General features: G+C 46.6%; 1 protein-coding gene across 3 annotated transcripts; it reads left to right on the forward strand.

Moving 5' to 3' along the window:
• On the forward strand, nucleotides 1–26175 carry KLHDC4 (kelch domain containing 4). 3 transcript variants are annotated; one of them, XM_086757759.1, is made up of 12 exons: nucleotides 1–198; nucleotides 1441–1532; nucleotides 2209–2287; nucleotides 3247–3345; nucleotides 6428–6564; nucleotides 13613–13705; nucleotides 14617–14776; nucleotides 21109–21190; nucleotides 22767–22975; nucleotides 24277–24679; nucleotides 25167–25283; nucleotides 25596–26175. In XM_086757759.1, exons 1-12 carry the CDS (start codon nucleotides 100–102, stop codon nucleotides 25769–25771), a joined length of 1746 nt encoding a protein of 581 aa, XP_086613885.1. In that variant the 5' UTR covers nucleotides 1–99; the 3' UTR covers nucleotides 25772–26175. The 3 variants fall into 3 exon arrangements, with proteins under 3 accessions (XP_086613885.1, XP_086613886.1, XP_086613887.1); XM_086757760.1 differs by lacking the exon at nucleotides 1–198 and adding an exon at nucleotides 1214–1336; XM_086757761.1 differs by lacking the exons at nucleotides 1–198; nucleotides 1441–1532; nucleotides 2209–2287 and adding an exon at nucleotides 3084–3102.
• Nucleotides 26176–26914: the final 739 nt, after the last annotated feature.

The following is a 26914-nucleotide window of genomic DNA, read 5'->3' on the forward strand; positions in this document are numbered from 1 at the left end:
CGAAGTGGGGCCGCTGCCCGCCCCGCCGTGCGCCCGGGGCGGCCAGCGCGGCTCGGCGAGTGCGGTGCTCTCCGCGCGGCCTAGCCCGGCCTTGCAGCCATGGGGAAGAAGGGGAAGCGGGAGAAGAAGGGGAAGGGGGCCGAGAAGACGGCCGCGAAGATGGAGAAGAAGGTGTCCCGCAGAGCCAAGAAGGAGGAGGTGAGGGGTGCGAGTGGGGGGCTCCGGTAGCCCCAGCTCGCGAGGCCTGGGCGTGCCCTGGGGCGTTGCGGCGCTCCCTTGGGCCTACTGTGGGTTTCGGGGCGTTTTGTGAAACGAGGCCTGAAGGGAAAACCGTCGGTGGAGGTGGAGGCACGGATATTCGAAGCTGAAAGTAATGGAGTGTATCCATATGCAAGCGGCTGCAACTTAGGTTAAGTCCCTTGGGTGCCCGCAGGTCATCAGCTGGGTACAAGATATGCAGGTGGAGGGGTTCTGAGGTCAGTGCACAACTCGTGAAACTTCTAGGTTTAGTGTTAGGGCAGTAGGAAAAGGCTAAGGAGTGAAATGAAAACTGCTACTGGGAAGACTTTAACCATATTGCTGGCAAGCTGGGTGCAGTGTGTGAGAGAAGATGTAAAAGGAGGACACGAAAACTCAGTTTAAGGGTGCTTCTTGCCTTCTGCCTCCTCCATTCTCTACTTCTGGTCTCAAAAGCAAGTGAAAATGTTTGATTCTCTCACTCCTAGAGTTGGTGCCTCAAAACAGCTACCTTTCCCTGGTCAAAATGTGGTATTGCCAGGATAATGCAAAACTTCAGGTGTCAGTGGTACACGTATACTGCCTGCAGAGAGAGCTGATGCCATGCTACAGAGGCAAAATCTGCAGACTTTGGAAATCTGTGCTTTGACTACCCCGTCAGAAAGGATAACTGAAGGGAAGTGGTGAGCAATGGGGGTTGTAGGAGAGACCGTGGATCAGAAACTCCCCCTAGCTGCAATTCTGCTTCTGCCCTTGCAGCTCGGTGTGTCTGCCGTTTTGGAGGCAGATTTTATTTTTAATTGACAGAAGCTGAAAGGGAATAAACATACATACAGGTTTCTCTCCAGCTAAAGTATGAGCTGGGAATAGAAAAGAGTTTCCAGTTCCATTTAGCCTTTTTCCATTGCAGACAAAGAAGAGGACTAGCTGGATTGTAACATATAATTCATCATTTTGTTAGGGCTTAAATGATTTGTGTTTATTTGCTGATTTGCAGTGTTTCTACTGCAAAGTATATGTGGAAGAACTTAGCATCCATTTCTTGTAGCTGAATGAAGGGAACCTAAGCAGTTTTTCTGAAAAAAGGGAAATTGTGAAGGTGAGTGCTGATTTCATGTGGTGTGCAGGTGGCTCTATGCGTGTCAAGGAACTTATATCTGTTTTTTTTTTTGTTTTTTTTGTTTTTTTTTTTTTTATTTTCAGGAGGATCTTGAAGCCTTGATAGCAGAATTCCAGAGTTTAGATGCTAAAAAGACCCAAGTAATGGAGTCATCCTGCCCACCCCCCCCTCCCAGGTAAGACAAGACCTGACACTTCATCAGGTGTAGCGTGGGGTCCGTATGCTTCTAGGTTCTGTATTTCTGTTTCCTGTGGCTTGTTAAATAAATGCCTTTCTCTGTGATACCTGCTCTCCTCTCTGTGTAGTGGTGCAGGTCAGTACCCTACTGTTAATCTCACAGGAGTGTTACAGTGGCCGGTTAGTTCCTCCTTGGGAGTGGCAGGAATCTGTCTCTGCATGGTGCGGAACGCTTTAGTGGTATGTGGATGAGCAGTGACCAGCGGTGACTGCAGAATCACGACGCAGATAAGTTGATAGGAGACAGCCCAGTTCTACCCATAGTTATGTGCCCTCATAAAACTAATTTTTGTTCTTGACACACCAGCATTAAAATTCAAGAGCTCACGTCAAACGACATGTTAAATGACAGTGTAAGGCGTGCTCCTAAAATAGGAGAAGATTTCAGACAGTGTCAAATTAATCCTGATGGAAGTTTTTAAGAAGTTAATTTCTTTGAGAAGTTTCTAGCCCTGGGGTGAGTATCACAGCCTGGTAATTTGGCAGATGATGGAGAGACCTTTGTGGCTAGCGGGCAGAGGTGCTAGTGCTAGCTGAGTTAAAGGCTGCAAGCTTCTGAGTTTTATAAGACTCTTACATGTTTATTGTTTTGGCCATCCCTCTTTCTTTTGCAGGCTGAATGGCTCCCTCTCTGCTCACCCTGAGAGAGATGAATTGATCCTTTTTGGAGGTGAATATTTCAATGGCCAAAAAGTAATGTATACTTCCATATTTTCTTCTTTATTCTACCCTCTCCCTGCTTTTTACTGTAATTTGCATGAGTCTGGTCTGAAGTGAAATTCAAGGCAGCAGTCATAAAATATGTATTTGTCCCTGAATGAGAGCAAAATAGCCTTTTAATTCTGCCGTAATACTGTCTCATGCCTGAACGGCTGGCAGGAAGGAGACATGCTAGAACCCATTAAGGAGTCAGAGTGATTGTCTCAGCATCAATATTTCAGGACTTCATAATTTCTCCAGACTTAATTGTAGCCATATCTGCCTCTCATTTTTGGTAACTGTTGAAGAATCTCTATCTTCCACTTTTCAAAACAAGACCCTTCTGCAGTTTTGCTGCTGGCGAGGCATTGCCTGGTTTGGAGATGTGAACAGCAGCAAATATTTGCAAGTGAGCACTCTTGTTACTGAATTTCTGCAAGTTGCAAGTGTTTGTTGTGCTCCTGGAGACAAACTGATCTTTATGACCCTAAGACGTTGTACGTGCTGTAGTTTGAAAACTCAGGCCTGCCAATGATATTCGGCTGCCTTAGAATCACCCAGTGTGATGTGCTAAACTAATTCTGCTTCCTTCGCTACCTTAAGCTGTTCCTGTCTCTGGAGTTGAGCAGCAGTTTGGGCAACTTTAACCTGCACATTTGTGTTAAGCTCCAGCTTCTTAAGTCCTCATACCTTGAGCTATCACAGGCTTAACCAGGGGTTTGGGAAAGAACAGTCCAATCCAGTGGATCACTCTGAAAAAAATTGCTACTCCCAGTCTAGTGGAGGAGGTTCCCTGCCTGATGAGGCAGGTGAGCTGTTGCTTTGCAAAGGTGGTGCTGTGCTCCTTCTCCCCCAAACTCACAGATAACCCTCAGGAGGGCCTGTGTTTGGACGGACTGACCCTGTCCAGTGGAGAGCTGTGGTGATGTGTGTTTTCCCTTCCTGTCTTACAGACGTACCTGTATAACGATCTGTATGTTTACAACATCCGGAAGAACAGCTGGACTAAAGTAGAGATCCCCAACCCACCACCGAGGCGATGTGCTCATCAGGTAAAGTACTGGGTGCCAGAGCAGCACTTGGAATTGTTCTGACACTGCGCTAAAGATGAACGTGAGTTGATTTTTGGTTGGTTTGGTTTGTTTTTGTTTTTGTTTTTGTTTTTTCTTTTTTTCCCTGAGGATTTCTGGCTTCTCTGCATTCCCCTTGTAATGGGCCGCGAATGGTGTCACTTCACCTCCTCTGCTGAGAGGGCCTGTACAAGCCTGTCCAAGGTGCTTGTGCTCTCTGATCAGTGTGTGATCTGTAAATGTGTGGAGTGAAGATTTGGGGTTATATCGGTTAGGTTGGCAGGACTCAAGTAGAACTCGTGGAGGAGGCTCTTCTTTTGAACATGAACTCTCTTGCTGCATTATGTAGGGACCAGCTCAGCCATGCATAATCCCAGGATGGCACTGAATTTTCCAAATGCTGGTGAGGATATGACTAAGAATTTGACCAAAGCGTTACGAATGGCAGAGTTGCTGTGCGCAGTTATTTCCGTAACGCCCACAGGCCCGCATCTGTGGGCATTACGGGTACTGCTGCTCCAGCAACGTGGAAGACCCATTACTGTAGGATATCCCTGCTGGCCTGTTGCAGCTGGGCTTTGCCAGGCATCCCAGCTGTGCAGTACTATGGACTGCTAGCACTGACTGTGTGTCCTGCCTTTGGACTGTGATTTATTTTTTTTTTTCCCTTGCAGATTGGCTGTTTTTCTTCTGCCTGCAAAGACTACAGACAAAGTTGTCTAATTTTTTTCTGGGATATTGTGACACTCCCCTAGAATTCACCTCTGTGGTGCCTGTGTCATTAAGGTCCTGGGCTGGTTGCAATGATGAAGGATTTGGGTTTGTTTACTTTATGTGAACACCTGCGCATTAGAAACTGGACCAAAGACTTGTATTTTTTGCAGGTCTTTGGCCCTGGCGAGCTCTCTGATAGATTATCGTACCTGTCACAGCAAGTGGCTGGGTGACTGGTACATTTCAAAAGCTGCCGTACAGGATGCGAATGTTATTTTCCTACCCACGGCCAAAGCTGTTTTAGAGCTTCCCGGTAAGATCCAATACTCTGGTTAGGTTCACACACCCTTGTTAGCTATGTCGGAATACCACTCTTGCTGTGTGTCCTTTCTTTAACTGAAAGGTTCTGACTTGATTTTTGGGCTACCTAGTGGTGCTTAAAATAGAACTTGATTTCAGAAGCTGAATTCCACAAGGAGAACATAAATTTAAACACTGGTTTCCACTGGTTGCTTTGTGGGTGTGGAGTTGAGAGGTGCTTGTTTGGGTGTCGGTAGCCAGCAGGTGGCTGTCTGGCAGCTGAATCCGAACGGAGCAGGCAGGCTGCGCGTCAGGGAGCTGCAACTGGATTACAGCTGAAATAAGATGAGAAGCTCATCTGAGTCGTCGTGCTTTGGTAATAAGTTTTCTGTCTGATAATTAATTATAGTCACATAGGAGACAGTTCAGCCTCATTAGCTGAGTGGTTTGTTTTTTTCCTTGTGACTTTATTTTTAACACATGTTCTGCATTAGCTCAAAGGTAAACAGAAGCGTATCTGCGGGTTTGTATGTGCATGTTTTCAGTCTTACTTGTCGTCTCTGGTCTCTGACACACAATCCTCTGGTTCACACTGGCTTCCTTACAGAGCTGAGGCGAGAATCGCTATGGATGGGTGTTGTCAGTTGTTTAATTTCAAGCCAGTTCTTCAAAAGGTCACACACAAGTATGAGCAGGCTGTTGCATACGCCTTCCCTTTAAGCTTTTGAGCACTAGATAGCCATGAAAATCAGGTTTGTATTCCCTTTGTTTAGATAACTTCATGTTCCCACAAATCCTGCTTGCAAACACACCCCATATTTTCTCATGTGTTTAATCGTTGCATGTAGAGGCTGGTTTATGTCAGGGTACGGTCATGTGCCTGATGTTAAAAATCTTGTTTCCTGGGAAAGATAGGCAGGTAATGAAGCCCTTCTGAAGAAAGAGGTTGTTATCCCAGTGTTGATCTGTGATAGGTACCCTGGAAATAACATGTGTGGAAGAATTTGTTTATAGTGTAAACAACTTGAGAGGTCCTGGTCAAGGGAGAAATTTGCACAGTCATGTAGTTTCCTTTTTAGGATTCCTTCCTTCTTCCTTAGTCCTTATGCAGATAGTTCTAATGAAGTAGAGTCTTGGTCTTCTCTCCCTGCATTTGACTGTCAGCTTGCATCACAACAGTGTTTTGGTGCTGCTCTGTGCAAAAAAAATTTTAAAAAACCTCTTTGATACTCTCCTCTCTGCTACTTGCCCCAAAGCAGTAACAGTCTCCTCTTGTCCAAATTCTGCACGTTTCCTTCTGTGTTTAGGGGTTTTTTTTGTTTGTTTGTTTGTTTCTGAGTTTTGGTTTTTTTTTTAATTGTGTTTTGTTTTGTTTTTTTTTCTTCAGAGGGAGAATGCTTTTCAGGTCTTGGGAAGTGTCAGGTTTGGACTTGTGCTGCAGCTTGACTTCTTTACTGTTTGTTGTTTTATAGCCTCCAGAAACTGCAAAGGGCAATTGTGCACTGTTAATGGCCTTTTCCAAAAGACTTTTCCCTGCGTTACTCTGCCTACTTAGTGCTGGGATGTTAGATGTATCTTGGAGGCAGGAAGTGCCCCTTTTCCTCCCATGGCTCAGAGTTCGTCAGCCCCAATATGTGTTCTACAGGATGTGATTTAAGTGACTAAAGGATAAGTGAAATATTGCTGAGCCTTAGCTGTGGAGAGGTTTGCTTTTGCTGAACAGAGAGATTTGAACAATTGTTGTTAAGCTAAATCCCAAGATGCTTCCCAGGGAACTTTGAATTTGTAGAACTGAAAGTCAAGATGCTAGGAGGTGGGAATTGCCCAGCTCCATGGCCAACTTTCCTTTGCTGTAGGGAGGGTGTGCTAAACAATTTCCCTTCCTTCAGGCCCAGAGAGCTGCTGTGATCAAGCAGTGCAGCCGCAGCAGCCACTGCCACTTGTCTGCTCTCTGGTATTTGGCGATAGCTGCACATTTGGCTGATAAAGTTCTCCTATCCTTGATTTCTGACCTGTTATCTAATCCAGCTCTTCCCTCTTCTCCTGGCAGGCAGCAGTGGTACCCACAGCCGGTGGGCAGCTGTGGATATTTGGTGGAGAGTTTGCATCTCCCAACGGAGAACAGTTCTATCATTACAAGGATCTCTGGGTCCTGCATTTGGCTACCAAGACCTGGGAGCAGATCAAGTAAGTGATGAGCCGTCTAGTCTAGACCATGATTTTTTTCAATAAAGGTTGGACCACATGGTCCTTGAGGTCCCTTCGAACCTGATATTCTATTACATGTTCTGAAGTCAGTGATGTCTTCATGAGGACCTGTGCCAGCACGGTCTGAATTTGATTCCTGGTATACTGCTGTGATTTCCCAGCTGTCTGCTCATCTCTCCCTTGAGTACAGAGGTGCCCATCCTAGAAATGGTGGAGAGAACAGCCTCCAGAGAGAAGTGGAAGTGAGAGACGTGTTCCAAATCTATTCAGGCCAAAGCTATTTAACTTAATATGTGATTTCTGGAGGATGGGTGTGCTTGGGTATTACTTAACTGAAGGAAAGAGTATCATGAACATGTCCTCCCAACCATGATGGGTGTAGATGTCCAACTTCAAAACAGTACTTGTTGCTTCATCTGGCTGGGCTGTACAAGACCAGTACAAAGATCTCCCAGTTTTACCGTTGCTTGAGAAGACAGCTTGTATCTATTCACAGAGCCAACTTCACTCCTGATAACTGGTGTTTGTTGCCAGTTCTCTCAAGATTCCTTGGGATAAACAAGCAAATAATTCAGACCTGTCAAAGTAAATAGGTCCCAAAAGCCCTGGTGGTTTTTGACAGGAGTTAAGGTGCCTAAAATATCTTCTGTGGCTCTGGCCTGAAGTCCTCTGATAATGTTTCCTTAACCTTTGGCTTCTTGGTTTTGCTGCTCATGTTTATATTTGCATGAGAGGAGAAGAGGTCTGGTGGGTCATCCAGTGGACTGAGCAGCAGGAGATGTGACTTTGATTTTAACTTTGACATAGACTTTTTCTTGGACTTTGACTAATCCCACAACCAAGACAACCTCAGAGCACAGCTTTGGGTGGGCTGGAACTCCCATGCAGCTGACCCTTGAGACCACAAGAGAAGGTAGCAGCTTTTGAACACATGCTCGTCTGCTGTTTGACCTATTAAGCTCCTGCTTATGAGCACCATGTCCTTCCTGCCTGTGGGAAGCCCTAGATCTGCCTAGGTGCATCACTTTTCACCCCGCTTACCGAGTGTGAGTGCGTGTTGTCTGTGTCTTCTTGCACGGTAATTGAGAGGGTGGTTTAGGACTGAGCTGTGCGGAGATGGATGCCCTGGCTCTGCCTTGGCACATGCCTGAGGCCACACAGTGAGTCATTGCGCCTGTCTGCCTTTTCCCCACATCCCTGCAAAACGGGAGCATTGCTACTGCCTGACAAGGGGGAATCTGGAGGTTTAATTTTCCTGATGTTAGTGTAGCACTGAAGGGACTCTGGGACGGAAGGTGCAGGGGGATGTATAGAGCCAAAGTATAAAAATCCCAAGGAGTCCAAAACAGTCTGGGTTAAAAGGATGCTTCACAGCACAGGGTCCTGGCCGCCAGCTGCTCTGTGAGAATCCAGGGATTGTCTTTTTGAGTTGCTCTGGGAGGCTGAGAGAAAACTGCTCGATTCATAAGCGGCTGGTTCCTGCCCATCAGTGTGGTTCTTGGCTCCAGAGCTGGCAGTGTTAATCCAGTAACAGCTGTCTTTTGTCGTGTTACAGGAAGCTAGGTTTACTCTAGCGAGCCCTGCTTGTCTTTGAGAAGTGAGGGGGAGAGAAACTCTCCAAAATTGTGGAGGGCTCTTTAAGAGGTGCAAGGATTACAAAGACTTTCAGTGTGCAGGCTGATCTGCCTATTGTTGTTAGGCAGAAGCTGACGTAATGACTGTGACTGTACCCCTCCCAGCTCCCCCAAAATAACTTCTGAATCCTTTGCTCACTCTCAGCCAAATAAAGGGGATGAACTCACACGCGTTACGTCCCTACCAGCTTCATGTAAGCAGGCGGGGGGAGGAAGTGATGCTCACCACAGAGTCCCTGTTGAGAGAAAGGCTTGACATTTCAGCCAAACTCTTGGTTGAAAAAAATTCTCACCAGAGAGCAGTGTTAATACCCAGCTGCAGGGAGAGTGAGGGCGGGAGATGGGTGTTTTTGTGAGCCATCGGAGAATCCAGATGAGGCTTCGTTAGCTCCACCACTGATGGCGCAAATTGTTCTCTCGTGGATTTGCAGACGCGTTGCTGTAGAGCTGATTTAGGGTTTTCCACACCCCAGTCAAGTGCTGCAGTACCTGACCTGCTTGGGAAGACGAAATGAGGTGGTTATGAGGCTCTGCTCATCTGCATCTTAACCCATGTGGGAGAGCAGCCTCGAGGATGCAAAAAAGGAAAAGCACCTGTTCCCTTTCTGGAGCTGAGCATGAAGTTTGCATGTGCTGCGAGTTGCAGTGTGGTCCCAGCAGTCCCGTGCCCAAATGGACTAAAACCATGGCAAGAGATTTTGTTGTGGTGAGTTTTTAAGTGTTAGTGAGGAGAGAGCCAGATTGGCAAGGTGAGCTCCTCATCCCACCCAGCGAGCAAGTTCTAGGTGACACGCTCCTGAAGCTTCCTGGAGCTGTTCTCCATCCCAAGATATTGGTTGTCACATGTCACCTTGGCTGTCATGCCACGGTGGGGGGATGCATTTAGAGACATTGATACTTCATTGTTTCTTAGTAGACAGGAGGATAGACATTTTCTAAGTGAGCATCAGAAATTATATGGGTGAAAGTGCCCTGGAGAGATGTTTGGGTGGATGTCTGTCTTTCAGCCTTGCTGGAATTTTGAAAACGCCTGTGCCCTGGTCCCAGTGTTCGAATAAAACAAAGCGCGTCTCCTCCCCATCCTTGGGCAGAGCTCCAAGAGCTACATTAATGAGGCATCTGGCGGAGGAGGCTGGGAGGGGATGTCTTTGTTTTAATGCTAACCTGACTGTGTGTGGAAATCAAGTTTCTGCTGCCTCTTTGCTTTTCCATGTGGCATCTTGATTACAGTTTGCTTGGAAAGAGGAAGAGAGAAAGGGCAGAGATTAGAGTTGTACAAGGGATTTTTTTCTTACTTCTTTCAAAACTATGATCATAGCACATGCTGCATTTCACTTCCTTCAGCATTTTGCTTTTCTTGCCGGGGAATCCCATTGCTACTGTCATTTTTCCACATAGATTTCTCATATCTGCCTGAAGTCAAGCACTTGCTTATTTTGGATCACCATTAACTAGCTGGTGACATCAGTGACAGTGGGGGTCAGCTTAGGGACTAGTGGTACTGGGAGAGTGAACGTGTTTGGGAAGACTAAATGGAGGGGGCAGATTGTGTAGGTTTGTTCGGTCATGATGGGGCACCAGCCCTGGTACAGCAAGCCTTCACGTAGCAGGCCAAGCGATAATTCCATGTGTCCGATGTGGTAGTGGTGTTACCTGAATAAATGCCTGGCGATAGACATGTGAGGTACAGGCTGGAATTGAGTAAACTCACTTGGGTTTGGAAGATGTCATTTTAGTGCAAATAATAGGTAACATAATTATTAAGAAGGGTATGAACAAGAGAAACAAAAGTTTCTGTTCCACGTGGGAAGAATCACGTGCCCTGTTTCAGCTGGGTTTGAAGATTCTGCTTTGTGTGGATTGAATAGCTAAGATGACCCTGCTGTGATGTGAACTTGCAGTTCTAGGAAATCTCGTTATTCCAGCCCCACAGCTTAGATTTCAGACAATTACATTGTCCTTCATGGCTTACAGTTCATGCCACAGACCATCTCGGTGCTGTAAGAGACTTGACTGTAAAACATTTTTAAGAGAAAACCTTGAATAACTCATCTCTGTGCTGTGTCTGCAAAGGCTGCTGGAGAAGTGGATCTCCATTATCTCCTAGCACAGAGCACAGTGGTGCCAGTCTGCTGGACAGAGTTTAAAATTGCGATATTTAGCAATATTTCCTTGCATCTTGCATGCACAAAGATGATCCGAACACAACAAATCCCAGCCTGTTAGAAGACTTGCCAGCAACTGACTTTGACTTACTGGAACCACCTTATCCTGTGTGTGATGCACAAGGTTGCCTCCGTGTATGACCTGTTTGTTACTCTGCCTTAGAGCTAAGCAATATTTTAACCTAATTGCCTTATTCCTTCCTAGAGAGAACATTCTTACTCAGCTCAGTGTGGCCCAGTGTACTCCCTCAGAGAGACAGGGAGCATCGCGCTTTAGGGTTGTGCTTGGGAACTGGCAGATCCCTCCTCTGTGTAGTTCTTTGTCTTGCTTTTGAGCCTGTATAGCTCCCTTCCCTTTAATAGTGGAACGTTAATAATACTTCCCATAACAGTTTTGTGGGATATGGTGCTATAAATATTTTGGGGTAGCGTTTCACAGCGTATGTTTAATGCTGTTTACAGAGGGAACTGGAGCAGTCACTGCAGTGCAGGATGCCTTTCAGCACAGGTTTGTTTCTGATTGACGACTCTTCTTGCTCACGTGCTGTCTGTCACCAGAAAGATCGAGTCCTGCAACACAAGGTCGAAAGGCGCATTGATGCTTAAAGAACTTAAGGATATTTTGGTGTACTGTTGGGTAGACTTTGTCTGTCAGCCCTGAATTGAGCCTTACCAGCTTGTTCTTTGGTACGTCAGGGTGCAAATGTACAACTGTTGATTGACTTTGCAAGGGATTTGATGTGAAGATTTTGTGCCTCATGGCAATTGTGTATTCACTTGTGCGCCTCCTAACTGAGTATCCAGACACATGGGTACACTCGCTGTGTGTGCCACTGAGCAGAACACTTGTTTGCCTTCACAAGGGTAAGATGTAAATCTGAACACCAAAGTCCTGGACTTCATCTGCCTTGAGTGCTGGAGGATAAAAGTGCTCTGTCCTGAAATGTCCCTTTGATGGGATGTTCTGTGCATCATCACTTTTATTATTATGGAGAGGTTCTGAGATTCACCTGAGCATCCTCTGGATGGAGGAATGAGTGAAAAGGTAACTCACACAGTCTGCAGCCACCGTGGCATGTCAGGCTTTAATTTTTGAATCTGGGGGCTGAATTAGGTCTGTTATTTTACTATGAGTCCTAGAGTAACTCCACAAGGAAAAGCAAATTGCTTATGGAACAGGTCTGATCAGACGCATGCTGTACGTGTATAGAGCCAGTCCTTAGCCAGACCTATCTTTTAATCTCTTTTTAAAAAAAGTCTGGAGAATGTACAGCTCCCTCCCACATGTCTGCTTTCTGGTGTCAACCCCATGAAGTAGAGTATTAATCATAAAGTCTGTGAAACCATTTCCAAAATGCTTGTTTTGGACCACAAGCAGTGATACAGGTAAAAGGAGACAGTTTGCATTTGGGTAACAAGCCTTTGAGCTTGCGGGAAGTGCCTTCTGGAGTGGCAGCAGGGTTATACGCTACTGCCGGTCCTGCTTGACTACGCCATTTGGTTTTTCCGGTGGTGTTCTTGGAGACTGGGGACAAAGGACCTTGGCTGTATGAATAGCTCTGTGTAGAAGTACTTTCTAAGAGTTTAGGAGGGCATGACTTGTGGGAACTTTTTTCTTAAAATGCATACATCAATGAATAAACTTTTTATTGTTCAGAATTGATTTTTAACTTGGAGGAAACCTGTCTGAGAAGTGAGGCAGGAGATATTCTCTGAGCACAGGATTTTATTGTTAATGTTGATTTTTAATTCCCTCTTTCCTTATTTTAAAAAAAAAAAGGATTTTAAAAGGTGCCATCCTCTGGAATAATACCGTGGGAGCTTTGTTACAGAAGAGAAAATAATGATGTCAGATCATGATGAAATTGAATACTAGAGGTGCTATTCTGCAGGGTGATACTTAAAAATCCACTAAATGCCTAGAAAACCCTATTGTCTGTTAAAATAAGAAGTCGAAGAAATCAATATTAATTCAGTCGTACCCAAACGCTGCTGTTCTGCCTGGAGTTTTTCATTATGACTGGTGTGAGATTGTAATTTTTGATGGTGAATAAGGGCCCTCATTTTCTCTCTCCACAGAGATCTATCACCGCTCTTTACAGCTACCTGCTGCCAGTTAAAGTGTAGCAGTAGGGTCGTGGGTTTAGGTTTTGCTCTTGTTTTCAGAGGTGAGCAGGTTTCTTGTTTATTTAGGCTCTGATTCTGCAACCGCTTAACACATGTTAGCACTGCCCGTTTGAAAAGTCTTGCTGAGTTCAGTGGTGCTAACTGTGTGCACTTTGGGGGACCCCTCAGCGAGAGTGAAAATGGGATAGGTTCATCCACGGGGGCAGAGAACGCACGAATCCAAACCCTATTTTCTCTGCCGTTTGGCCTAAAGTTGCCTTTGTTTTGAGAGTTTAAGTTGTTTTTGTCCTTTCTCGTTTGATGCTCAATCTGTGGGTGAGCATGAAGGAAGGTGCATCTTCCTTGCCTCTCAGGAATGTCGTTGCCAGCTGCCTGGCTTCGCCTGAAGCTTTTGGATGTGACAGATGGGGTGTTGTTGCTTGTTCCTGGAAATGGAAGTGGCACATTTAACTGAAAGGTCAGGAAGGCTTGAAAGAGTGGAACAGTGAAGCATAGCTGCTTTTGAATGTGTAAGGTAATAACGATGGCTTGTTTTGCTGCAATGCCTTTGTTTTTGAGGAAATCTAAGTAATTTACAAAGTCTTCTCACTAGTTTGCTGTTATATCCTACCTGCAGGTGGATGAGTGAAGGCGCTATGGGTATGTGATTTCCTAAGACGTTGAAGGAGAGTGGATGTCAGAGCTAATCTCTGGCTCTTACTTGGTACTTGGAGAAACCACCTCTGTCTGGACTGCCTTTCTTGCAATTTTGGGAGTTAACTGCTATTAAACCCTCCTGAAAAATGACGTCCTGAGTCATAGCAGAAAAGACTTCAAGACTTTGGGTGCTCTTAGAGACTAGATGGCTTATCACTAGGAATAAAATTATTACTGCAAAATGCCTGTGTCGCAGATACTGAGAGTTACAGGACGAGCACGCTTGCTGTTCTGGAGAAAAGCATACACATGTATTAAGATAACGAAGTTCCCCATGGCTTCCCGTTCCAGGAGAAGAGAAACTGAACTCAGCCAGCCCAGCTGCCAATGACTTCAATAGAAATGGACTGACACACTAACAGGAAAGGGAACTCTGCTGATAAGTGGGATTTCTTTGCATTTCAGGGCATCAGGAGGTCCCTCTGGACGGAGTGGGCATCGAATGGCGGTTTGCAAAAGACAGCTGATCATCTTCGGAGGTTTCCATGAGAGCGCAAGGTGGGTTACTGCAGGATGGCTGGTGGTATTGAGTCCTCTGTAAAAAAGACAACAGAATTTCACCAGTAACAGAAAGCTGGGCTTTAATGGAAGGATTGTCCTCAGCAGTACTGTTACTGAACTAGACTTTTATGTTAGAAAGACAAGTGATCTTGATTTAAAGTCTTCAAACGTTTGAAAAACCATTGTACCACTTAGCTAATCACTGAAGTATGTACTCATTCTTGTAGCAAAAGCTCAATACATCACTTGTGGCCTCTAAATCTTGTCAAAGAGCCTTGTCTTCCTAGAAACATCTTCTCCAGTAGGCGCTCGCATGCTGCGTGAGGTCACAGCTACGCTGTCATGGGGACTGTGAAGAGAGCTGCGCTACTTATTGTCTGAGAGACAGTAAACAGCATAACTGCAGCCCCTGGGAGCACAGTGCAAGTGGCAAAGCCCACCCTAGATTTGCCTGTGTCTTTGGGAGTTTAACCTCTGCAGACCATTTTCCACCAGCAGTGAGCTGGCTAGTAAAAAGGCAACAGGGCATATGTATATTTTTTTCCACCCAGCTAGGCAGGCATAGCTCTAACCTGGTTTGATCTTTTGTGTTCTAATTTAAGTTACCTTGGACCACGTTAACTGGAAAGAGTTGATGAAACCTCTATTTTAGTAAGGAATGACATAAGTGAAAAAGAATCCAGAGAGGTCTTGCTTTAAGGAGCTTTGTTAAATGCAGTTTGTTGCACTGAAATAGTAACCTTCACAAATGTTCTGTACGTTGCTCCAGCTACAGGAGGAAAACTGTGAATACAAGTTATTGAATGAGGTGTTGCACCTCTTCAGAGGTTCCTGAAGTGATATTTTATCCTGTCCTAAATGCCGACTATTACAAAAACCTGTGTGGTGTGCCAATTTGCTCTCCCTAGAGATTACATCTATTACAACGATGTGTACGCCTTCAACCTGGACTCTTTCACCTGGAGCAAGCTGGCTCCGTCGGGGATTGGGCCTGCTCCAAGATCCGGGTGTCAAATGGCTAGTACTCCTGAGGGCAGCATAATCATCTATGGAGGCTACTCCAAACAGGTAGGAGAGGCTTTGTGGTAAGCCAGTGCAGTGTTTCCTGGATGCTAAACAGAACAATTATTGGAAAAATTAAGGGGCTAAAGTGAAAACTAAAATGTGACAGACTGAAGTGGGGCTGATGCGGTGTTCTGACCTGTGTTGGCTGTGGAGTCCTGTGTTTTGACTGCTTGGAGAGGGCAGTGGGCTTAGAGCTTTGGAGAAAATTGAGATATCTGTTCTGCTACTTCCCTTTGCTCAGTTTGGCAAACTGTGTCTCCAGTGCAAGATTTGATGATCTCATCACACAACTGCCTGCTGCTCTGACTGACGATGTTTCCACATGTCAGGCAGCTGCCAGATGTCCAAAAAACACTGGTAACAAGGGTGCATGTTGGCCTGTGGTTATGCCAGCTTGGAGCGAACGTGCAGTTGTGCCCTTGGATTGTTCATTTGCAGGATGGCTCAGGCTGCTGGGAACCAGTGCTACTACCAAAAGAGGCATCTTGTCTTCTAATCGTGCCTTTTTCCACGCAGTTGTGTGCTGACCGAAGAGCTTATCTTGGTTAAAATGAATTTTGTCTTTTCCCTGCTAGTCTAATCCGATATAAGGAGGTGATATTACAGAGGCAGGGATAAGCAACTGGGAGAAATGACATTTTTTGGCAACAATAGTGGTTACTGCCAACTTAAACCATTCTCAGGTAGTACTCGTCCATATTCTGGCACTTGCAGGTTAAAAGCAGCAGCTGCCAGGAAACTTGTAGTTTTGACATCAGTGAAAGGGCTAAGGGAGCAAGCAGCGCTAGTTAGCAGACTCAGTAAGCCAAAGAAGACTTTAGATGAGCACCAGGCTTCCTCTGCTCTGCTTCTCTCTTTGTTAATAATGGTAATTTATACTGGATAGCCCTTTAGACCGTATGTCCCCATTGACCAAGTATCCCTGTCTTCATGCTGGGCAGGAGGAAGTAAATATTTCATTGAGCAAAAGGCTTCTGCAAAAGCTTTTAATTTTGCGAATGCAGACAGAAGACCCGGATCCTGCTGGTACTGTCTCAGTGGAAAGGCATTGCTTCCAGCAGTGCGTCGCTGGGGGAGGAGGACGCGTTGTTCTTCTGATGTGAATAAATGAACAAAGAAGAAAAGCAGGGAAAGGAGAGAGAAGATAGTCTGTCTATATATTTAGAAGCATTTGTGCCTGCTCACGGCCTGTGCTTAGGGCTCTATCTCATCTGATGTACGTTTGATTAAATAGCAGTAATGATACAGAGGCATTTTCTACCCAAAAGGGCTTTGTCCTCTTCCTTTCTCCGTCCTGTTCCTCGCTCTTGAGGGTGGGAAGGAAGCATGAGCCTGCACGTATGCTAGATGTGTATCTCTCGTGGCTACTGAAAGCAGCTGGGTTTCAAGTGCACATTGAGCCCCACAGAAATGTTTACCGTTGGTTCTATTCCACTTTACAAGGGTGGGCTCTGTCACACTGCTCTGGGTTGTTCTGAGCTAATAAAACTGAAGTAAAAGGGATGGGGAAATGCGAAGCTGCCCTCAGCCTTTACGCAGAGCACTGAGCAAGGATAAGAGCTGGATGCAGTTCCTCTCCGGCTTGGAGAACAGCTTTTAGGTTAAAACAATCACTCCTGTTATGAATCTACTTCCTTTGTAATATAGAGAGGTAAGTGTGTTTCTCTCTGATGTACCATTCCTAGCAGAGACTTTGCTGTGTATCCTGTAGTACAAGTGAACTTTCAGGCAGGAATGGTGCAGTTGAGCTACAAACTGACCAAAGCACTGGACAGAATTTTCTCTGCACCTTTCTTGAGGTGCAAAGGCAACAAACCTTTAGCATGCTCCTGAAAACTTAATTCAGCAAGATATAGCCCCTCTGGAGAAACACAGCTTCATTAATATGTGGCTATTTAATTCTCATGCTATCTTTGCTTTTAGCCACTTGTGGAGCTGAGTGTCTCTGGGTTTACGTTGAAGTGAAGAAAATGCGTTTGGCTTGTGTACTCCTCCCAGAGTCATTGGCTGGGGTACTCTTGGGAGAAATAAGAGATAGACAGTGGAGGAAACGATACTTAATTGGAGGTGGGCAGGCACAGGAGAAGATATCCTGCAGTCCCCTTAGCCCTTGTAAATCTGCTTTGAAGTACTCGCCCAAAATAGCTGTGCGGTGTGGTACAGTGCGCATCGCCTTGGGCAAAAAGAGATGTGAGCCCAGGAGATTCATGGTTCTGGGTTGAACTGTAGGCATCTCTGTACCCAGCTGGCTGCTGGGGCTCTGTAAAGCCTGAGCAACACCATCAGCTTGCAGCCAGGGATGTTCCCCTGATCAAGCGATCAAGAGCCTGTGCTAGCCGCTGGATTTTGCTGACCAGGTAGTGAACAACGAGGATGCAAATGGTGAAAAAGGAGCTTTACAACCCTGAGTGTGACTAACTTGAGATGCTGGTGCACTAATTGACAAGAGCGTGCCTGATATTTTAAAATGCACAATGGTGTCTCTGTGTTCATCTGTTTCATCTTCAGCCTAGAAATGATCAGTGATTGGGCATTGTCAGCTCTGCCTAAAAAGTGCCTCAAAATCCCTGCAAGGAGCTCAGACTTGGTCTCCAGCTGATGTTAAAGATGCCCTCACTCGTTTCTTGTGCTGGGGATGGGGCTTGCTGCAGCAAGCTGCATTTTTGGCTGTATAAAGCAATGAGACCTCTCTATTGCTAGGCAACGTGAGCGCGCTGTGCCTGACTGGCAGGGTGAATGCAGCCGGGAGGTGTTGGAGGCTAATGCTGCTCTACCTTGCAGGTGCAAACAGCCTACAAGCCATGGGAGGGCTGACGTTCCGTGTGTGCAAGGCTGTTGGATGCCAAAGACTAGCATGTGGGTTGTTTTTTGTTTTGTTTTTTTTTTGTTTTGGAGTGGGGTGTTTTTTTAGTGGCAAGCTTTGCAAAGCTAAATTGGATTCTGCTGGGAGATTGCTTATGGCAGGGCTGAAGTGTTTGCCTGAATTGCGAGGTCTAGTGGGACTGGTTCCCTCTATAGTTCTGCCTGCTAAAGGCTTCTGCTAATTGGATGTATTTTACCACTGCTGATCTCTTTTATCAGACATGTTTAGCACGTTATACACAGGGAATCCTGATTCCCTTTCTTCTCAAGGACAGCTCTCTGTGCCTCAGTTTCCTTGCTCTTTGAAGGAGGGGAAGCTGGTCTCTTGCTGTCTGTCAGTGGAGCTAGAGGTTTTTTTAGCTAATGCCTCTAAAGCTCCTGTAACTTGCTAATGTACCTGTATCTGCAAACAATAGGCAGTGGGTGTCCAAGCCAGCTTTGTGCTTGAAAGCAAACACCTGGAACTTCAAGGCAAGAAGGACAGTGGGGAGAACGGGAGCCTCCTGTGACTGACAGAGCAATTTGCTCAGGGCAGGAGAGTGTCCTGGGTGCAAGGGGACTGATCTCTCCCGTAGCGATGTACTGCTTGCCGGTGAATTGTCTACTTCTGAGCCAGCGTGAGTTGGGGAAAACAAGCATCTCTTTGACAACAAATAACTAACTCCCACTCCACATCATTGGGGTTTTCTCAGCCCAGGAAGCTTTGTCATGTTCCATACGCAGCGTGTTTACTACAGGGAGCCATGTGGTTTTCAGGAATAAAATAATGCAGTTATTCTACGTAGCTTGTACGAGAGCGAAGCCAACTGCTCTTTCAGTATTTGCTATTTCCCTTCCTTTTGTGCAGACAGCTCACACCCTACTGTGCTCCTGCACACTTCAGCCTGTGTGTCCCCTGTACGTATGAATGTGTGCTACGTCTAGCGTTTAAGGACAAACTGCACCCTACCTGGGACTGGGGAGGAAATAACCACTATTTCTGTTATCGTTAGCAAACAAGCACTTCACAGTCACTGGAGTGCACTTCAGTGCTGTAAGGTGTGAAGGCTCCTGCCCGTCTCCCTCCTTCTCCTCTGCCCGTCCGTCCCTGACAGCTGTTTGCTCCGGTGAGGCTTGCAGGGGTGTTTGATTAAGGTGAGGGACAGACTGAAAAGGCTGCTGTATCTCAGCTGCCCGCAGCCTGAGGCTCGCTGATGATTTCTGCTGCTGTAGACCTGTGTGACAGAGACAGCGAAGTGTGACATTGCCAGAGGATGGCACTTACTTGGCACAGTGACTCAGAGAGCTTTGAACTTGAGAGCTGCTGCTGTAGATGCCACAATACGTGCGCGGCCAGGCTATGAATTGGTGTGCTCCATACTTAACAGCAGCTTTCCTAGAAGGCGTTACTTTCCCTTCCGGCCCTGACAGCTCTCTCTTAAGGGTCTGTTCGAACTGGGCAGCTCCCAGCCCCTCCAGCCACATCACCAACACTAGAGCTCCTCTAGCTATGCCTCAGAACCACTCAGCAATGCGAAAACTTGTCTTGCTTGTTTTCCAGTGGCTGAAAGAGTCATCACTGTAACCTCTTAGTCAGAAAACAGGACTGTCACAGGTGCTTGTTCCTACAGGCTTCCTGTCCCTTGTGTGCCTGGTGCTCTGTTGCTGGAGGACGGTAGGTGGAATAGTGCAGTTGTTGACTTCATTGAAGTGGTTGCACAGAAGAGGATCTCTACAGTGTAGATATCCTGTCTTGAAGAGTGTATGTCTTTCAGTTTGCTAGTGGGCACACTTAGGTGCATGTGGAGAGCAAGAAGGTACATGAGCCACAGCCCCAAACTGATGAATTTCCCAAGACAGCCCTACAAGACGGGCGCTGATCCTTAAGTTCAGTGAAGTTTCCTTTTTGCTGCACTGTGAGCAGAGTTCTCCCCTTCCTCCGGCACTTCATTATCAGCCTTCCCTGGGGCTTCTCAGCATCATCCAAGTTACAGTGTTGTCCGTACTAAATCCAAAACACAGCAACTACTGGGAAGAAAATTAGCTCCATCTCAACCGAAACCAGGACACCTACGAACTGGATCCTGGGCCATGCAGTAACAACAGAGCATAGCCTCCAGTAACAAAACCTGTCATGTGCAAGGTGCAGGGTTGGGTACAGATGTGCAGCAAGAACAGGACAGCACCACGCTGTCTTGCTCTCACATGCGCCCAAGCCCTGCTCATCTTCCTGAGGACTGGACCCAACCCCCCCTGTTTCTGCTGGGATCCACCGCCTGCATCCTAGAAGCGATTGTACAACATAGCAATGCTATCGCCCCCAGGAGGAAGGGAATTACAAGGAAGCAGGAGCTCTGCATGAATGATGGGTGGATAATGACATTATTAAAAGACCTCCTACAGTGGTGTTGGATAGTGCTGCTTTCAAACGCTGTGTGTTGCTATGAGCACCGGAGCACAGGGGCTTACAGTGAAAGGAGCAAGGGAAAATCTCTTTTAAAATCATGCACTTAATTGTCTCAGCTGAGGCTTGATCCTGCTCTTGCTGGTGTCTTGCTGTTGCCTTTAGTAGGAGTGGAAGTGAGGCTTCTGTTCTGTTTCTGTTGAGGAGAAAAGAACTGTTGCTCTAGGCTCTGTGGGGCCCCGAACACTAAATATGACAGCTGCAGTCGGTCTGTGGCGCAGAGAGTGAGCTGGCACCTCTGCTCCCCTTGTAGTGGGATGGAGATGGGGGGGTGGCAGGGACTGAAAGGCTGCGTGCTAGTCACAGATCTGTACTTAAACTTGGGCCCTGCAAATGATACCGCACAGACTCTCTGGGCTTCTGCTGAGCGTTCAAGGGCAGAATCCCAGAGAGCCTTGCAAGCCTTGTGGAAAGTCGTCGTGTGCCACTTTGGTGGAGTAGGTATCTGCTCTCTTTTACAGCTAAAGCAGCAGTGGCACAGATGTTAAATTAGTCCCTTGAGAGCGCTTCATGCTTCTGTGGCAGAGTAAAAGGTAGGACCTTGGGTCTCTTGTTTCCTTGGTGCTGCCCATCCTTCCTTCCTTCTGCAAAACAGTCAGTTTTAACTCCTTGTGACCACTTATTTCTCTTCTCTGGGTGCCAAAATTCCTGCCCTTAAGCTGCATCCGATAGTCTTGATATGGCCACAAGTCCCGGGACCTGTATTGCAGGAGGCGCAGGCGGAAGTTGGTTTTGGCTCATCACAGGAAGCAACCCTAATTTGAACACTGTGAGCTGCCTGATGCTCCAGCGCCACAGCGTAACTACCTGTGTGGCTTCTCCTTGCCCTGGTCACAGTGTTTGCGTTTTCAGTGCAGCAGTGTGCAGATTCAGGCTGTGATTAGGCTTAGCTGTGGGGTGAGGAGTTCAGGATGGCCCATACCACCGTACTGGCATGGGTGACTTTCCAGGCCTCGAAAAGTTGGACCTCCTGTGTTTTGGGCCGCTGAAACTGTTTCACAGAGCATCCCTGTTTTTCCCTTCTCTGCAGAGAATTAAGAAAGATGTTGACAAAGGCACCCTGCATACAGATATGTTCCTGCTGAAGACTGAAGGTGCAGGCAAGGAGGAAGGTAAGCTACTGCTGCAGCTAGGAGGGCTGTGCTGGAAGTGATGCTGCAACCTTGTGAATGCAAATCCTCTCTATTCCTTTGAATAACAGACCAAAAAACCCCAAGCCTAGAACAAAATTTCCCATTTAATGAAAAACACTATGCTCCACTGTTTGCTTTGGGGCTAAAAACAGTAGATGAGTTAATTTAAATATTTCTTCTTCCCGGGAGTAGCTGAGTGTATTTGTGTACTGTGACTCTAGCTTAAAAAGAAAGGGGCCAGGGTGAAGGAAACAGCAGCTGCAGGGGGATGTTGGAGGAATTATGTTGGTCCTGGAATAGTCTGAGATGGAGTTGGGGGTCTCCAGCCTCCTTGCATAACTATGTGAGAAGCTCTGGCCAGCACAGGCAGCTTCAGGAAAAACTGCAAGCAGAGATAATTTAGGGATTTTTTGGTTTGTGCGTGGGAGGGAATTAAAACAACATTTTGAAATTCCTGTTCTCTGGGACATTTTGATCACTGCTTTTCTGTTTCACAACAGAAAATCTTTGGGATTTCAGAATTCTCCACACTGGAAATTCCTGTTTTGACTAACTCTGGTAGTGGTGGCTCGCTTAGAGACTCTTTAGAGATAAGATTGGGGTGTGATCTCATGAGATTACCTAGTGCAGGGGTATTTTCAGGAGTGGTTTTTGGTTGGTGGGTTGTTTTATCTGTGCATGTACCCCGAAATAGGAATTCCATCACTTTCCTTAGGAGAGAGTGTGTTTTGTCCTTGGCTCGTGGAATGGGACAGTCTTCTTTGACCTGAATTTCTGAAATATTAAAACTGTGACTGATTTCTTTAAACCTGACTGTGTTAAAGTGGGATTTGGGCAGGAGTGTTGGTCAGATATATTGTCTGGATTCCAGACTTGGCTTGCATTATGTCCTATTTATAGTTTACCTTGTTGAAATTGTGGTTCCTTTGGAAACACAGAACCCAGCCAGTGCATATGCTTTTCCCAGCCTGCATTTTAGGGATTTGCTCGAAATCCAGAGTAGAAAGGATTGGAGCAAAAGCGGAGGATTTAGAGCACGAGCCTTCTCCCGCTGCTGAGCCCTTTTTTAAAGCGTGATTGGGTCTCCTGACAATGAACTGTACCTATTCCGGGGATTAAGGCGGTGGTGCAGGTGGCAGATAAGGTGCTGTAGTAACAGGGTCTGTGGAGAGAATTGATGTAGTGGGCTCCGTAGGATAACCGAGGTCCATTTCCTTGGTACGTGAAGGCTATATTTGATCAGTCCTTGTTTGAACTCCTCCCTCCTTGAAAGGTGTGTACACCTTTCAAGAGGCTCCTTGCCCCAGAAAGCACATTCTGAAGGTAGCTCTTCGCGTTTGCCGGCTAGGGTGGAAGGGATGTGCAGACTAGCTGCATGGCTGAAGTGGAAATGCAAGTGCTCCTGATTAAGGTTGTTATTGAAGGCACACTGCGCAGTTCTGAGACTGTCCAGAATGGATCGTTAAGTTACTTGCTGGAGAACTGAAGGGGAAGATACGTAACCGATTGGGATTCTCCTTTGCTGATGCTCTTACTTGCTTTTATCTGTTACCAGACAAGTGGGCATGGAGTCGGATCAACCCGTCTGGAGTGAAACCCACTCCCAGGTCTGGCTTCTCAGTGGCAATTGGTCCCGGTAACCGCTCCCTTCTGTTTGGAGGCGTGCATGATGAAGAAGAGGAGGAGAGCATCGAAGGAGACTTCTTCAACGATATTTATTTCTACGACATCGGGAAAAACCGCTGGTTTCCTGGACAGCTAAAGGTTTTGTTTTAAAAATAACACAAATGTATTCAGTTTGTTCTCCCTGATCATCTGACGCTCATCCTGTGGGCCTTTTTTGGCCTCGTACAGCTTTCTTGCAGTGTGGAGCAAGCCTCTATTTCTAATAATTCAGGGTGCTTTAGAAGCTGAGCCACCAGGTGTGGCTGCTGCTTTAGTCTGTGACCCACTGATTGTGAAGAGGAACCTGGGGATGTGCAACTCTCGCAGGTTTTTGCTTCCAGACCAACTGAATTCTCTAACTTTACACTACCCCTCTCCTTCCCTGCCACATAGCTCCTTGTGCTCTCCATGCCCATCTCGCACCCTTCTGGGGAGAGGTGAAGCTTACAAGCCCTGATGGTTGGGCACAAAGAGAGAGTGGTTCAGGAGGCAACCCACCTCCTCCAGGAGTCGGGCTACATGTGCCCTGTTGTTGTGTAATGCAAACTGAAACGAAGCAGCATGAACCATGCTAACCATAGGTATGGTGTTTTATTGGAGGCAGCTCCAGTTCAGTAAAAGCTACTGTGAAAAGATCTTGTGTGGCTTTGGGATCAAAAAACCTCCCTCTTTTTTCCCCATTGTTGATGAGCTACTTGAAGAGATGAAATATTAACCTTGGCTCATAAGAACTTCAGAAATGTGGCCCTCAGCTGAGATCTTTGATTTTGTTTGAAACACTCTCAAGGGGGAAGTGAGGTGCAAATGACCTGGTTGAACTTCCTTCTTTCCACCCCCACTGTTTCTGGCTTTGTTCTCAAAAAGGAGAAGTCAATCACATAATAACAGGCAAACACACGCTCAGGTGTTTGCTTCAGCCTGCCTGGCTGACTGTTTTCTAGCCCTTTCATACAGTGCTTTGAAGACCTGGAGTGCTTCCTGGTAGTGCACTGTAATTTAGCACCCAGCAATTGTTTTGATTTCACAAAATGGTGTGTTATTTTCTCTTGCTCCTGTCACAGACCAGTGGACTGTGTGTGTGCTTGCGTGCACCTGCAGGACAGAGAGCGAAAGAGCTGTTTCCTGTCTCTTCAGCACACGGTGCCATTAATAGAGGAAGCAACTCCACGCCATGGGTTCTCCAGGAGTTTTGTTGCTCCAGGTTTCATGGCTGGTAGAAGTTCCTGCTGAGTGGGAGGCTGCACCTGTCACTTGAGACTTAAAATTGTAGTGAAAAATAATTGAATTCTTCCCCCCTCCCTCCCAGCAGCATCCGTAGTATTTGTATTAACTGCTGTACATGCCATTAGGCGCACACAGTTCACACACAGTCTCCTTCTGTTCCTTGTTCCTGTCAACAGGGACCAAAATCGGAGAAGAGAAAGCGAAGACGTGGCAGACGAGCTGAGGCAGAGGGTGCTGGAAATGAGGAGGTGGAGAAGCAACCTCCACAAGGCCCAGTGGAGATTGTCAAAGAGGTGGTGGCAGAAGATGGGACTGTCATGACAATCAAGCAAGTGATCTCTGGACCTGCAGAAGAGAAGGAAAGGTCTGAATCAGAGGAGGAAGAGGAAGATGGAGCCTTGGGCCAGCAAGTGGAGCCATGCCCACGTTCGAATGCCATGTTAGCGGTGAAGCATGGGGTTCTCTATGTGTATGGGGGAATGTTTGAGGTGGGCGATCGCCAGTTCACCCTCAGTGACCTCTACAGCATCGACCTACACAAGATGGAGGAATGGAAGGTGCTAGTGGAGATGGATCCAAGTAAGCTCTGATGGTGGGATCTCTCTCTCTGCCTTTAGCGTAGCAACACTACACTAGGAAGGGAAAAACAACCCAACTATGGAGCTTCCTCAAGGGGTGGTGGTGAGCTGCTGAGTAGTGTTTTTTCCTGGACAGAAAAAGCTTCAGAGTATGTGATATGCAGTGTCTTATGGTCACTGTCGCTGCAGAAACCTGTCTGGTCCAGAGCTTTGTGACTGCTGTAGAGAGCGAGCTCTGGTCTGTCTACTTTGAAAACCAAGACATGTAATCAGAGCATCTTTATTCACTGGGAAGTTCTGGCCTAGGAAGTCCTGCTATGCCATGCTTGTCCACTTGGCAGAGGACAGGGATGTATTTTCTTCCGTGTCCCACCCTTCTCAGGGCACTGAGGGTCTTGGGTACTGCAAAGCATGTGGGCATTAGCTAGGATTCTCTCTCAGTACCCTAAATGTGTAGCTTCTTTCTTCTGTTTTCTTTCTCTTCAAAGAAGCTCAAGAATGGCTGGAGGAATCGGAGTCAGATGAAGAAGAGGATGATACAGAAGGTGCAGAGGGAGGGGAAGAGGAAGAGGACAGCTCTGAAGAGGAGAGTGAAGATGAGGGAGGTAATGACTGAGATGAATGTTGTCTTCATTCTAATATAAAGTAGGTTTTAGTTCAACACCTGCAGGTTCCACTGCCAGCCTGGAAGGCCTCACTGGCATCCAGTTGAGCTTTCCAGCAAAAGCAAAGTTTTCATAGTATACTGCTCTCAGGGTAGAGGAGAAATCTCATTGGTTACTGATAGGATTTTAAGCTGTTACATTTAAACACATTAGCTGAGGAGTAGTCTTGGCCGGGTTGACACATGGAAGAACAGATTGCCTTCATTAGCTGTTTGTGACCTCTCTTTCTGTCTTCCTCCCGTTGTGTACTAGGAGAGGAGCAGCACCCATCTGTTCAGCCTGACGAGAAGCATGCAGACTATCTGTCCAGGACGGAGCAGTATTGGATTAAACTGGCCCGCAGCAACATGGGCCCGGATGCCAAGGAGAAGAAGGTGGTAAAAGTGGCACATGCCATGGCAAAGACTTTCTATGAAGATTCAGTGTAGTTGTTGAGGCTGTTCCATGAGTGAAGAAACATGCTGGGAGCAGCGGTTAGCTCTGCTGAACTCAGGCTGATGTACCAGGCAGTCAGCGTGTCCAGAAGGCGTCCTGGCACTCCAGCTTTTGCCCTCTCCGAGTGCCTCTGAGCTGACCAGTCTCTCTGTGCCTACTTGATGAAAGCTCTGGATGTGCTGCTCTTCCCCTGGAGGCTGTGGGAGGGTCTTGAGGAACGGGATTGCTGCCCAAGCACTTGTTCTGATGAGGGTGGCCTATTACAATACTGTCATATTTTTGTTCAAAAGCTGGTTTGAGTCTGTCAAGACAAACTGCACATCCCAGATTCCCTACCCTGACTGGGGACAGAATGTGTCTCCAAGGGTTTCTACAATAAATGTATTTGGTTACATCATCTTGGTTTTCTCGATTAATCCCATCTTGGCTTTTCTACTACGTTTTCTGCTGCTGTGGAAGAGGGATTGCTCTCCCAGCTGTGAAATATGCAGGTAGTGGTCCTAAGATGCACTATCTGAGATGTGGCTGCACTGCTGGGAGAAATCTGGGAATTCTTTCACACCTTTTCTATATGAGAGCCACAGTAACCCCTGATGCAAGTAACAGAAGTCTCTTCCTTTTTAAGGTTAGCTGTAGCAGGTTTTGCCTTCGCCTGTGGAATCTCCCAGTTCAGTTTCTCACGTGTTGGCCAAGAAGGCAGTTGTCCTACAAGTGAACTCTTTATGACCAGTGAAATGTCCTACCTTGAGACGTGATGGTGTGCTGAGGACAGAAGGGAGTGGGCTGACACTCTCAAAGGATTTTTTTTTTTAAATTTAATTTATTTTACCTCTGCTTCCTGACTCAGCCTCTCTCCTCAAGGCATCGCTTTCTTTCCAGCAGAGCAGTGCTGTGGTCCACAGGGACAACAGATGGGATACAAGTGTGTCTGTTGCAGCAAACAAGCGATGACTTGAGTTGACACCAGAAGGCACTGGCTGTCCTTGTGCAGAGAAATCCAGGGTGCCATGGGTATTGTTTGGCAGGGGCATCACCGGGGAACCAGCTCTCGGGAGAGCAGTGCTAGGTTTGCAGGGCTAATTAGAATGTAATAAAGATTAAGTAGAGCAGGCTGCCAAATGTGATTTAATTGTCAA

The sequence above is a fragment of the Chlamydotis macqueenii genome, chromosome 13 (genome assembly GCF_036417535.1).
Source record: "Chlamydotis macqueenii isolate bChlMac1 chromosome 13, bChlMac1.mat, whole genome shotgun sequence".
Classification (NCBI taxonomy): domain Eukaryota; kingdom Metazoa; phylum Chordata; class Aves; order Otidiformes; family Otididae; genus Chlamydotis; species Chlamydotis macqueenii.